The 14,591-nt window shown below is 38.2% G+C and overlaps 1 protein-coding gene across 3 annotated transcripts in view; it reads left to right on the top strand.

Moving 5' to 3' along the window:
• The window catches only part of LOC308605237 (histone-lysine N-methyltransferase SETDB2-like), a 73,571-nt gene that overhangs the window by 12,381 nt on the left and 46,599 nt on the right, over positions 1-14,591 (top strand). For all 3 annotated transcript variants that reach the window (XM_081215026.1, XM_081215025.1, XM_081215024.1), the window contains exons 5-9: positions 4,955-5,518; positions 9,875-9,991; positions 10,742-10,911; positions 12,675-12,894; positions 13,651-13,750. In XM_081215026.1, coding sequence (XP_081071152.1) covers positions 4,955-5,518; positions 9,875-9,991; positions 10,742-10,911; positions 12,675-12,894; positions 13,651-13,750 — 1,171 coding nt within the window. The remainder of the gene's footprint in view (positions 1-4,954; positions 5,519-9,874; positions 9,992-10,741; positions 10,912-12,674; positions 12,895-13,650; positions 13,751-14,591) is intronic.

Genomic DNA, 14,591 nt, shown 5'->3' with positions numbered 1-14,591 from the left:
AGTCTCTTTTAAAATGGAAACAAAACACTATAATCTCTTTGAGCCATACCTAACTTCTCACCATGACAAAGTTCTGTTGCCCTCTCTGCTTCTCTAGAAGCAGTCACTATCATCAGTTATTTTTCTAGTTCATTTTTTAATATTTATATAGCCATAAATAATATATAGTGCTATTATAGTTTTAAATTTTACATAAACATTCATATATGTACCTTCTTACTTGTTTTACTCAGCATTAGTTTTTTGAAAGTTTTTTTTTTAATTTAATTTATTTATTTTAATTTTTTTGTCTGTGTTGGGTCTTCATTGCTGCGGGCGGGCTTTCTCTAGTTGCAGCACAAGTGGGGGCTATTCTTTGTTGCGGTGCATGGGCTTCTGATTGTGGTGGCTTCTCTTGTTGCAGAGCACAGGCTCTAGGCGTGCAGGCTTCAGTAGTTGCAGCACATGGGCTCAGTAGTTGTGGCTCGCAGGCTCTAGAGCACAGGCTCAGTAGTTGTGGTGCACGGGCTTAGTTGCTCCGCGGCATGTGGTATCTTCCCAGGCCAGGGCTCAAACCTGTGTCCCCTGTACTGGCAGGCGGATTCCTAACCACTGTGCCACCAGGGAAGTCCCTACTCAGCATTAGTTTTGAGATCTAATCATGTTGCTTCCGTGTTATAGATCTATTTCATCTCCTTGTTTGGATTTCCATCATGTGAGAATACATTTTATTAATTCCATTCCTTTAAGGATGGATAATTAGATTGTTCCAAGTATTTACTATTATAAATAGTAGTGCAGTGATCAGTTTTATCCCAGATTTTCTTTTAAGAAAGTATTCATTGTGAAAATCAATTAAGGAAATTAAAGGTATAGTCCGGGGTCTTTAAGATTACCTCAAATCGGGACTTCCCTGGTGGCGCAGTGGTTAGGAATCCGCCTGCCAATGCAGGGTACCCGGGTTTGAGCCCTGGTCCGGGAAGTTCCCACATGCTGCGGAACAACTAAGCCCGTGCGCCACAGCTACTGAGCCTGAGAGCCTGAGGAAAATTAATTCTAAAGATTTTAATGAATGGATAAACTTACCATGTGCCTGGATGGGAAAACTGCATATTGTAAAAATGGTAATTCTTCCCAAATTAATTTATAGATTTAATTTCATATGAAATCCAAGCACTTGGATTTTTTTTTAACTTGGAAAGCCATTATAAATTTAATCTCAAAAGATAAAAAAATCAGAAAACACCTAGAACATGTTTAAAAGGCAAAATAGTGAGGAAGGACTTGCCTTGAGAAATATCAAAATGTTCCATCATAGTATGGAAAACAATGTTATATTGGTATAAGAATTAACAGTTTGATCAAAAGGCAGAATAAGTCTAGAAAATCAGAGGACATTTTTATATATTTCTAAGAACTTGAGATATGATTAAGCTAGTAAGTCAAAAGTCAGAAGGTGAAAGAAGGAGGTATTCAGTAAAAGACTCTGGAACAATTGGATATCATTTGGAGAATTTAAGTTATATCTTCATGTTTCATCAAAATAAATTCCAGATGAAACTGGACTCCCAAACCATAGAAAAATTAATTATAAAATTAGAACCCTAAAACAGAAAAATAATAAATATTAAATATCTTTCTATAGCATTATGTATCATGGCATTATTCATAATATTGTTTATACTTTATTATAAATACTTAGTTCACTACCTAGAATGTAAGCTCCTTGAGATCACAGAGCTCTCATCTTTTTTTCCGTAGCACCTGGCGCATAGCAGGCACTCAAGAAATCGTTGATGGAAGAATGAATGAATGAATGAATGAATGAATGAATGAATGAACGAACGAATGAACAAGCCCCCAGTAGGAAAATGGACAAAGCATATGAATAGACAGTTAGCCAAAAGGAAAAAAATGATCAATAAACATGAAATTATGTTCAAACTCCTTATTATTTAGAGAAAAAGTTGAGATAATAAAATATTTTTCAGCAATCCAATTGATGAAAAATTTTAAAATATTCAGGTAGCTGAGCATTCATCCGTGCTATGAGAGTATAAATTGGTCCAGCCTTTTCGGAAAGTTGTTTGGCATTTTATATTGATTAAAGTATGTGTACCTCCTAGTACCATGATCGTAGTCTCTAAATGCCATTTCTCATTAAATGGAACCGTAGTCCCTTAGAGAAAGGGCTGATCCCAGACCTGAGATATCTTGTGGCAGAAAGCAAAAAAGCTATCAAAAAAAAAATACCATATGCTAACACATATATATGGAATTAAAAAAAAAAGGTTCTGAAGAACCTAGGGGCAGGACAGGAATAAAGACACAGACATAGAGAATGGATCTGAAGACAGGGGGAGGGAGAAGGGTAAGCTGGGACGAAGTGAGAGAGTGGCATGGACCTATATACACTACCAAATGTAAAATAGATAGCTAGTGGGAAGCAGCCGCATAGCACAGGGAGATTAGCTCGTTGCTTTGTGTCCACCTAGAGGGGTGGGGTAGGGAGGGTGGGAGGGAGATGCAAGAGGGAGGGGATATGAGGATATATGTATATGTATAGCTGATTCACTTTGTTATACAGCAGAAACTAACACACCATTGTAAAGCAAAAAAAAAAAAAAAATCTGTCACTTTGGTAGTTCCTAGGATACAACTCATCATTCTGAATACTAGTAATTAAATAAAAAGAATCAAGCATTTATCTGCCTGCTTATACTAACTGTATTTCAGGATAACCCAAGAACTGATGAATAAAATTTCTTCTTTATCAGAGCACTCTAGCTGGAAAATGCAGTAGGAATGATAGAATTAGAAGATTGTTATTTTTACAACTACTCCCCCCACCCCACCCTGCCCCAAAGAAACAGTGGCCTTAGCCCAGTGGTCTCAAATGAATTGTGGTCAGAACAGGTGTTTTGTTTTAAACTTCTAACTTATTGAGGAATGATGCTCTTGTAAAATGCAGTAAAATGTTGCAGCAATGTTAAATTGCTGTAAAAGTTTCTAAACTTTTGCACTTTCAATTTTTGTACTTACCATGAATTGTTAAAAAACCACTGGGAACTGGCACCACCACACCTGAACGTAGCACTGGTCTAGACAGCGATCGTGAGTGAATGCCAAAACTGTTAAGTGAAAGTGAGGAGCTTTAAAATGGGTGGAAACACCCAAACCCACTTATAAATCTAAGCATCACTAAACGTGAACAATCAGACATTGTTTGTCTCCTTATGTGATGCAATAGGAAATTCATAGCACCACGTATGAATTATCTCCCCCGACCCCCCACCAAAATTGAACCTGAATCAAATCAGGCTTCTAGAACTGACTACCGCTTTGCCAGGAATGGAAGGGGGTGAGTTAAATGACAACACCACAAGGAAGGCATCAGCCAAATTCCAGAATGTGGGAACTACTATAGGACAAGTGACACAATTTATTTAACTTTAACCAATAAATGTCATTAATGAAGAGGGAGGGAGCACTACATAAGGTTAGAGACATAAAAGACACCTGAATCAAATACAGAGTGTAGGGGTTGTTTGATTCTGATTCAAACAGATTTTAAGACAATCAGGGAAATGTGAAGATGGGCCATTGAGATTATGTATTTTTGTGTGTGTGTGTGTGGTACACGGGCCTCTCACTGTTGTGGCCTCTCCCGTTGCGGAGCACAGGCTCCGACGCGCAGGCTCAGCGGCCACGGCTCACAGGCCTAGCTGCTCCGCGACATGTGGGATTTTCCTGGATCGGGGCATGAACCCGTGTCCCCTGCATCGGCAGGCGGACTCTCAACCACTGCGCCACCAGGGAAGCCCTAGACTGTGATATAATAAGAAAGATACTTGCTTTGTCTGGGTCCCCAGCACACAGCTTCTAAAACCTTTGGAATCTCCTGAGTGGTAGGAGTGTCTTTGGTGTGCAAATGAGATGACTTGGTGAGGCGCTCCTAGTTGACTTAAGGATGGGGTTTGGATGCCAGAAAGACAACCTTGGTTAGAAGCCTAAAACTTTCAGCCCTACCTCCCAACCTCCAGGGCGGGGAGAAGGGCTGTAGGTGGAGATAATCACCAGTGGCCAATGATTTAATCATTCATGCTTAAGCAGTTAAACCTCCATAAAAAACTTTAAACAACAGGGCTTCTGGAGCTTCCTGGTTGGTGGACAGTTTGAGGTGCTGGAAGGGTGGTGCATTTGGAGAGGGCATGGAAACTCCATGCCCCTTCTTACCTACCTTGCCCCATGCATCTCTTCCATTTGGCTGTTCCTGAGTGTATCTTTTTTTTTTTTTTTTTTTGCGGTACGCGGGCCTCTCACTGCTGTGGCCTCTCCCATTGCGGAGCACAGGCTCCGGACGCGCAGGCTCAGCGGCCATTGCTCACGGGCCCAGCCGTTCCGCAGCACGTGGGATCCTCCCAGACCGGGGCACGAACCCATGTCCCCTGCATCGGCAGGCGGACTCTCAACCACTGCGCCACCAGGGAAGCCCCTGAGTGTATCTTTTATTATAAACTGGTAATAGTAATTAAAGTGCTTTCCTGAGTTCTGAGTCTTTCCAGCACATTATCAGAGAGAAAGGGGTTGTCAAGAGTGTGGGTGACCTGGAAACTGCATTTGGCATCTAGCATGGGGGCAGTCTTATGGGACTGAGCCCTTTAACTTGTGGAATCTGTTGCTGACACTCCAGGTCGATAGTGTCAGAACTGAACTGAATTATTGGACACCCAGTTGAAGAAGTGGTGCTAGAAAAAACACCACATATTTGATGTCCAGAAGAAAAAAAAACCTTCAGGTATAACTTTATGTGGCTGCAGAACATAGTAAGATGTTGATTTCAGAGTCTGGCTTATTTTAGTGTTGTCTAAGAAGAAGCTAATAGTTAAATACCACCTTAGTGTGCAGTGTTTTTTTAAAAAATGGGGATTGTGCTATACATTTGAAATACTAATAAATAATTAATTTTAAACAGATCTACAGAAAATAAGGAAATTCCCCCTCTGGAAAATAAAGTTGCAGACTTTAGAGAAAAAGAATCATCTTCAAATTTATCTTACCAAAAGCATGACTGCTCTGGTGCCTGTCTGATGAAAATGCCACTTACCTTCAAGGGAGAAAACCCTCTGCAGCTACCAATCCAATGCCACTTCCAAAGACGACATGCAAAGACAAACTCTCATTCTTCAGCACTCCACGTGAGTTATAAAACCCCTTGTGGAAGGAGTCTACGAAACATGGAGGAAGTTTTTCGTTACCTGCTTGAGACAGAGTGTAACTTTCTATTTACAGATAACTTTTCTTTCAATACCTATGTTCAGTTGACTCGGAATTACCCAAAGCAAGAAGAAATTGTTTCTGATATGGATATTAGCAATGGAGTGGAATCGGTGCCCATTTCTTTCTGTAATGAAATTGACAATAGAAAGCTTCCACAGTTTAAGTACAGAAAGACTATGTGGCCACGAGCATATTATTTAAACAGCTTTTCCAACATGTTTACTGATTCATGTGACTGTTCTGAGGGCTGCATAGACATGTGAGTAGAAAAACATGGCATTTCAAAAAAATCTTCTGAATGTAGGGGTACTTGTCAAGAAGTCCTGCTGTGTATCAGTTTGTCTGTCTATCTAAAACCAGTTCATTGACAATCTAAAATAGAAAGATGCATCTCATTAGCAATAGGAAAGAAAACTCTTTGCCAGTTATTTTAGTAATTTGGGAATTATTTCTTCCAAGGATAAGTATTCCCTTTAATCTAGTACCATACTCCTAATAGCAGCAATTACAGCTAATGCCATGGAACTGTGCCAAACACTATGACAAGTGCTTTACATATATCTTCTTGTTTAGTTCTCACAAAACCCCATGGGGTAGGTAATATCATTTCCATGTTACAGATGAGGAAGTTGAGAAGCCAAGTGTAAGGTCAACAAATTTAAGAACCAGGATTTGAACCTGTGCTCTTAACCATTATGTTATATGTTGTATTTTACTTTTGCAAATCGTTTCTTTGCTACTTTTTTTAGAAAGTTAATGGTGCCTCTCCTGATCATAAAATTGACATTCCATAAAAAAAAAAATGAAAACATGTTCTAATATATTAAGACTTTGAAAACCATTTCTTTTCAGGGTGTGTAATTTATTGGTATTTGTAGGTTTGCATATGTAGAGTGGAGTTGCATTATATGTACATTTAATTCAATGCAAATTTAGCTGCCTGTACTAGGAAAAAGAAAAAGCATGAGAGAGATAAAGAGAAATAATTTAAATTATATAGATAGTTTTCACCATCCTCTCAGAAGGAGTGTGAGATGAGATATCAATCTGCTGTTACCTCAGTTTGGCTCAGTTCCTTTAGGTCTGTCACAGAGGAAACCTCTCACTGTGCCAAGTTTTATTCTGTTTAAATATAAGTTGTTGTTTTTTCAGCATTGCCTCTAAACGTAACCCATCTACATCTGGCCAAGCCCAATCTTTTTCAGTGATGGAGGAAAAAAACTAACTGTTGGACAGTGTTTACTGTACTTTATGGTCAGTTTAACAGGGATTTTTTTTTTTTTTTTTTTTTTTTTTGCGGTACGCGGGCCTCTCCCCGCTGTGGCCTCTCCCGCTGCGGAGCACAGGCTCCGGACGCGCAGGCTCAGCGGCCATGGCTCACGGGCCCAGCTGCTCCGCGGCCCGTGGGATCCTCCCGGACCAGGGCACGAACCCGTGTCCCCTGCATCGGCAGGCAGACTCCCAACCACTGCGCCACCAGGGAAGCCCTAACAGGGATTTTTAAAGAATAATTTTGACTGTATTTGATTTTTGCCTTAGACTGCAGAAAGTAACCCCCATGTAACATGCACCACCAACATATATATTTTCATCTGTTGGTCAGAAATTACAAGAGAAGTCACAAAATAAGCAAAAGCTGAAGCCCATTGGGATCTGGAATTGGGCATGAGCACTGTGGCCAGGGATTCTAATCCTGACAGGAATGGGAATTAAACATGTCCCATGTGTGGCAGAGAATGGGCACTGAGCTCTATGGGGGGACAGAAACAGGGACCTGCACAAGGCTGGGAAGCAGGCTAATAACTCACAGGGCCTGGAATTGTATTAATAACAACTGGGTTTAGAGCTGTGAAACCCATAGGTCAGAGCCAGAGCAATGAGGAAAGCAAACAGTGTAGAGGAGCACCCAGGAGTAAATTCCACGAAAAGTATGACTTCAAACAGTCAAAGCACACAGAGACATTTAGGACCATGAAGGCAGCGTAAGTCCCAACAACGGGCAGCATTCACACCTGAAGAATCAGAGGTAAATGTAGAATCTGACTGAAAGAGACTTTAAAATAGGTACGTTTAAAATGTCCAAAGAGATAAAATATTAGCATCCATGAAACAAGAAAAGGAGATTATGTTTTTAGGTATACTATATATGTAAAAGAGCCATTTGGAAATATGGGAAATAAAATATATGGTCATTGAAATAAAAACTAAATAGATGGACTAAATGGTAAGCATTGGTAGAGCTGGAGAAAGAATTAGTGAATTGCAAGGCAAAACTAAAGAGATTCCCTCAGAATGCAAAGAGATAAAGATATGGGGAAACTAAATTTACAGGTTAAAAAATATGGAGGATAAATGAAAAATTCTAACATACATCTGAGAAGAAAAGAGCATTATTCAGAGATAATAGCTAAGAATTTTCCAGAATTGAAGAAAGACAGGAGTCTTCAGAGTGAAAAAGCCTACTGTATACTAGTAATGGAAAATAAGATAACTATATCTAAATATATCATGATGCAACTTAAAAAGTATCTAGGGCAAAGAGTAAATCTCACACTATCAGATAGAAAAGAGGAAAAATAGATTGATAACACACTTTTCATCAGAAAGAAGACAAAAAGGAGGCATATTAGCTTAAAATGCTGACGGAAAATAAAGGTAAAACTAGAATTCTGTACCGACCCAGACGGTCATTTGTGGGGAGGGAGGAGGGCCCTCACACAATTACACAGCAGTTGAAGACATGCATAACTGCTTTCTAGCAATAGTACTTTTAAGTCTATCTAGAGCATTGTTTTTCAAGCTACAGGTTTAGTAGGATGTAAAATCACTTGTAACTAGCATTTTAAAAATTAAATCATACAGAAGGTACCCACGTGCATCACACATGATAAGGTACTTTCATGCCACTGTTATTTCTGCTTGTACGCATACACACATATATAAATATGCATGCCTCTGTAGGATCGTGAAGAAAATATATTTCTTACTGTGAGTCATAGTCAAAAATATTTGAAAGCTACTACCCTAGAGATGCTTACACATGTGCGTAAGAGTAAGGATCTTGTAGCATTTTTGGTGTATTGAAAACTAGAAGCAACTTAATTGTATACCAAGCAACTTAATTGTAATCTAAATGCTGTGAAAAAGTTAAAAGGAAATAACTAGATTTGTATATAACACAGATGGGTCTCAAAAACATTATACTGAATGAAAAAAGTTGTAGGATAATAACTATAGTACTTTTAAAAAAAACAATACAATATATTGTTTGTAGATAAATATGTATGTAAAAAGTATAAAGGATGCCTCACCAAACCTCTTGAGAGTTTAGTTTTATCTGTAATGCTTTTTTTTTTTTTAAGGAAGATCATATATACAGTATATATGTTTTAAATTACAGTTGGCCCTTGAACAATGCAGGGGTTAGAGCTGCTGACCCTCCATGCAGTAGAAAATATAACATATAACATAGTTGGCCCTCCATATAAGCGGTTCCACATCTGTAGTTCCACATCCGAGCATTCAACCAACCGTGAATCGTGTAGTACTGTGGTATTTACTCTTGAAAAAAATGCATGTATAAGTTGACCCATGCAGTTCAAACTCATATTGTTCAAGGGTCAACTAAAAGAACTAGACAAAATGATGACAGCTAATTCTATATGGTCAAAATATGAGTGTTTACTGTATTATTGTTTGTGTTTTTCTGTACTTTTTAAACTTTGCAAACAGTCATACTAAAAAACGCAACAGTAGATTTCTACATCTGTAAATAGAATCCAAATTAATGAATTTATTGCTTGTTTTTTTCTGTTGCAAACAGTAGTTACCACTCTGACATGTATTGTGTATATACAGAAAAATGCAGAAGCAAATCATAGAGGAGAAGACCTTAAAGTCACTTACAGTTCAACATAGGAGACAGGATTCAGAGATTTTAACCAGCTTACCAGTGGTTACATACCTAGTTTATAGCCAGGATCCAGAGATTTTAACCAGCTTACCAGTGGTTACATACCTAGTTTATAGCCGAGATAACCAGGTTCCTTAACTCCCTATCGAGTTATAAGTCCCTGTCATGTTAGATAGTTATCGAAATAGTTAGAGGGAAAATTTTTTTATGGTTGCATGTTTACTGCTTAACAATGTTATGAAAAACAGATTGTAGTAGCCAGATACCCAGCATCAGTCTCCCCAATTTATTTTCATGTCATTGGAGGGAGAGGTAATACAAGACATATGCAAAACTATATATGCCCTTTTGAGTTTGACACATATAAGTTTATCCATTGCAAGAGAGCAGACATAGGAGAATTTTTACAAAGAAGGTTTTGCAGAATAGGAAAGGAAAGGAATTCATTTTGAAAAGTTAGAGAAAACTCAAAGTTAAGTATTTATTTCATGAGCAAATAGAGGTACAGGGCAGTTTATAATTATTTATAAACTTTTGGTAGATGTTGTCTTTCAAAGAGGTCATTTTTATTTAGGGAAGAAGTCTAACAGTCCATGAACCAAACAACTATTCTAAATACAATTACATCCTTTACACTTTTGTCAAGACAGTCTCTTAACTTGGTGCTTTTTTATTCTGACTTCTTCGTCCATTGCCTTTTAGAACAAAATGTGCATGTCTTCAACTGACAGCAAGGAATGCCAAGACTTTCCCCTTATCAAGTAGTAAAATAACCACTGGATATAAATATAAAAGACTACAGAGACAGATACCTACTGGGTAAGATACCTTGAGGATCCGTTGCAGGGTGTTTATATCTTTGAAGAAGGGTACTTTATCATTGTGGCCTGTAGTCTTATAAATGTTGTTAAATCTTAATTTCTTATACCAAAAATCTAAATTAAAGAATTAAAAAAAACAAACCTGTATATTGTTGTTGGAAATGGAAGTCAGAGAGCACACATGTAACATGCAGACTATATCTAACACTCATCTGCTTTGAGTCTGACTCTTTCCCTGCTAGGGTTAGCTTACTTTGGGTAGACGTTTCCCCATTAAGATATATACTGTGCAAAGCTTGTCTGAGAATTGGGAATTTTCAACTTCTCATGGTTGTTATTAATAAAAGTAAACAGAAAATTTTCTTCCTAGACTTTCCCTTCCTAGACATTTCCTTCGTAGACATTGCTAGACATTTTTAAAGAGCTAACCTTTACTATGTGCCAGGCATTGTCTCAAGCACTCTGTAGATACCAACTCATTTAATCTTCACAAAACAACCCCATGAAGTAGGTAGTATCATATAATCCCCATTTTAAAAATGGAAAATTGAAGTACAGAGAGGTTAAATTCAAGGTCACGTGGCTAGTAAATGCTGGAGCTATGATGGGAACCAGGCAGTCTAGCTCTAGGAGCCTTCACACTTTGTCTGTCTCCCTTGGTAATTATTAGTGAGGTAGCAATATAAAGTGCTTTTGCTTTTAATTTAAGATGTCTGATTGATTTTTCTCTTGTATATTTTATTGACAGCATTTATGAATGCAGCCTGTTGTGCAAATGTAATCGACGAATGTGTCAAAACCGAGTTGTCCAACATGGACCTCAAGTGAGGCTACAAGTATTCAAAACTGAGAAGAAGGGATGGGGAGTACGCTGCCTAGATGACATTGACAGAGGGACGTTTGTTTGCATTTATTCAGGTAAAGCAAAGGTTTACTTTCACATTACTCTATAGTAAGATCTACATTTCTGAATCTCCATTTTACTAGTCAGGGCCACTGAGATCTTATAGCAAGGACAAGAGCAACAATATATAGGAGGAGCATCAGAGGAAGACAAGTGACTGGGAAATTGAGCACTGAAGGGATGAAATGCCTTAGGAGGAGGTATCAGGTGTTCCAGAAAAGAAAGGCTAAGGGATAAAACTTGGGTTATTGTGTGAGGCACATTTTTTGGTCTCTGGCTGCAGATGCTTTGGGGTAAGATAAGAAAGCTTCCTATTTAAATAGGAAATCTAAATGACTTATTTGCTAAGGTAAAGATTATTAATCAAAGACTGTCTTGTTCAGTGTCTTGAGCTATTAGAATTTAATAGGTTAACGTTGTAATAAATACCTTCAGGTGATGATTCAGGCAAAGCAGTTCACTCCATTTCAGGGACTCGAGAGAGTTGCCCATGTTCTGAGCGAAACTTTCCAACCAGTGTGTTACAGTTGTGCAATTACTGATTCTTTCAGGCCATATCCCACAGGCCAGACACGTTGGTCTCTAGTTGTCTCTTCCTTTTACCCCAGAGTGTCAGGCAAAAATCCTCACTTTCTGTGCGTACCATGAAATGAGAAAGGTTGGAGAAACATGACTCTCAAGGCAGTCTAAAGGAAATGTGCTAGGCAGCAGGGACTAGAGCAACCCTCCTCATCTGAAATTCCAGGTTCACTTCAGTGAGGGTGAGAATTATCAGAGTTCAGAATAGTCACACCTGGATCCCTGCCACATACCACTTACAGACACACATACTACACAACTTGCCTAGACAATTCATCTCTCATATTTCTCAAAATAACTCTTTTTTTTTTAAATTAGTTTCTGCTTTAGAACAAAGTGAATCAGTTATACATATACCTCTGTTCCCATATCCCTTCCCTCTTGGCGTCTCCCTCCCTCCCACCCCTCCACGCGGTCACAAAGCACCGAGCTGATCTCCCTGTGCTATGCGGCTACTTCCCACTATCTATCTACCTTACGTTTGGTAGTGTATATATGTCCATGTCTCTCTCTCGCTTTGTCACAGCTTTCAAAATAACTCTTTGATGAAAGTCAGCTGCCCATAAAATGCCAAATCGTGTCCAGAAAGTATCATTCATTGGCTTTATCTGCATTGCTAGAAAATGCACCTAAGTTATCTCTCTGATCTAATTGCAATTTTGACTTGTTAACTATAATTTTGAGTTCCTTGAAAGAAAATGCGTAAGCTTCAGATGAAGATTTTAATTACACTAGGGCTTAATATGAGAATAGGCACATATCACCACAGATTTAAATAGGTCACTTTATAAAAAGGGTAAAGGTTTTAAATGATAAAGCATTTATAACTAGACACAAAAGCTGAAATTTTAAGACTAGAGTTCACGTCTCTAATTTTCTAGAATGCTTTCTGATCTGTATTTTTGTTTTATATTATTGTAGCAAAATCTCTTCTCTTCCATGTTACACTACAACAGACAAATACTTCTTTTAGATGCCCTATATTTTTTCATGTACTGGGAGGTATGAAATCTCTTCTTGGTCTTTTATATATTATTTCTTACAATAGCTTTCTAGGATGAGTTAGTGTTTATCTTCATTCTAGAAATAAGGTATACCTTACAGGGTTCTTTAGTAACAGAGCAGAAGAGATGCCCTTTTGTTGCTAGTAATTGTGTTATTTTTTGTTGTGTTAAGCTCTTTTACTTTTTTCTTTTAGGAAGATTACTAAGCAGATCTAACACTGAGAAACCTGATGCTATTGATGAAAATGGAAAAGAAGAGAATATTATGAAAAATACGTTTTCAAAAAAGAGGAAAAGAGAAGTCACAGATTGTGAGGTTGAAGTTTTCCCATTAGAACCGGGGACATATCCTAGAAGTGCTGTGACTGAGGAGTGTCCATCTAAGCTCCATAATAATCCCAAAGAGCCTATTATGTGAGTGAGATCTTATGAACCCAATCAAGATTGATCTCTACTGTATACTATTGATCAAGAGTAGTTCTTTCTCTTTCTTACTTTCCACCTCCACTCCTATATATCTCCTGTATGTCAACTTGTTTCACAGTTGTAAGCTTAACACTGTGAGAAATCTAGGGCACTTAGATTTAAAAATCTAGCCAACATACTTTATTTCCTCAGTTTCCATTTGTGGAGTTTTACCTTTAAAAACTTTGACTTTAATCAGGTTCTTTATGGATGTCGTAACTTTTGCAGTTCTTTTTATTTTCTATCACCGTTTTATTTGCAAAGCTTTTCTTAGGTTTTCTTCAGTTTTTTAATATAGTTCAAAAATGATTGGCTTTAGGGCTTCCCTGGTGGCACAGTGGTTGAGAGTCCGCCTGCCGATGCAGGGGACACGGGTTCACGCCCCGGTCCAGGAGGATCCCACAGGCCGTGGAGCGGCTGGGCCCGTGAGCCATGGCCGCTGGGCCTGCGCGTCCGGAGCCTGTGCTCCACAATGGGAGAGGCCACAACAGTGAGAGGCCCGCATACCGCAAAAAAAAAAAAAAAAAAAAAGATTGACTTTAAAATATGATTATACTTTTTTCTTCTAGTGAGGGGTAGGCATAGATATTATAACTTAGATTAATTTCTAATGGATATTTATGTAACAGTGAAGCTATCTATATTTCAGGGCACAATAAAGAGCATTTTTAGTGATATACAGAATAACTTTTTTTTCCTTTTCAGAGAAATGAAATGTAACAATATTTCAAGAATTCAGTATCATTCAGTCATTAGAAGTCCTAAAACCAAGACGGCCAGTATTCAACACAATGGGAAAAAGATGGTAAAAACTGCAAAATGTAGATGGTGCCCTTCTGAGAACATTAACTATTACTTAGTTCAAATTGTTTGTGTTACTTAATAATGTGTAGGATTTCTTTTATTATTTTGTAATGTGGTGCTGTTAAAGTGTTAGGACTATGTTTTATTTACTGAGTATCCTCAATGGTGGTTGGCATGTTCCCAACTTAGATATATAAGGAGAATGTTGGTCATGACCTGACCGTGTATTCTACTGAGACTGAGCGCTATCCAGTCTAAGAATTTGTAGAAGAAGCTAAAATGTTCAAGAGTTGATAGTATTACATAATAAGAAAAAAAGGATGGAGTAATTTAAGGAGAGATGGTTGTGAGATGTAGGAGAAAAGAGAAGCAGCCTAATGAAAGAATCATCAAGAAAGCAACATTTTACATGATAGCCTCTGAAGGTACACTTTTCAGTCTGTACTGAGAAGAGTAGTCAGAGAATGGAACTTCGAAACAGAATGATGCGGGAAAAAGAACAGGCAGACATAATGGTAGTTCACGGTAAGGCTTGTTGATGAAAAATAAAAACTCTGCCCTAGGAGGTGTGCAAGTATTTGCCCTCTGCTTAGTAACATACAGTAGGTACCTCCTCAGTACCACATGATTATGAAAAGATTGGGCCAGAGGATCACATAGACTTGGGTTTGCCCTCCAGCACTGCAGCTTACTAGCTGCTTGACATCTCTCTGTCTACATTTCTTTATCTGTAGAATGAGAATAATAGTATCTATCTCAGAGTTAAGAGGATTAAATGAGATAAACATCAGAAACTTTGTGTAGCACAATGCTTGACACCCAATTAAGTGCTCAACACATGT

The sequence above is a fragment of the Mesoplodon bidens genome (genome assembly GCF_964165515.1).
Source record: "Mesoplodon bidens genome assembly, chromosome: 17".
Classification (NCBI taxonomy): Eukaryota; Metazoa; Chordata; class Mammalia; order Artiodactyla; family Ziphiidae; genus Mesoplodon; species Mesoplodon bidens.
The sequence above is the reverse complement of the archived record's forward strand: the minus strand, read 5'-3'. Positions and strand labels throughout refer to the sequence as shown.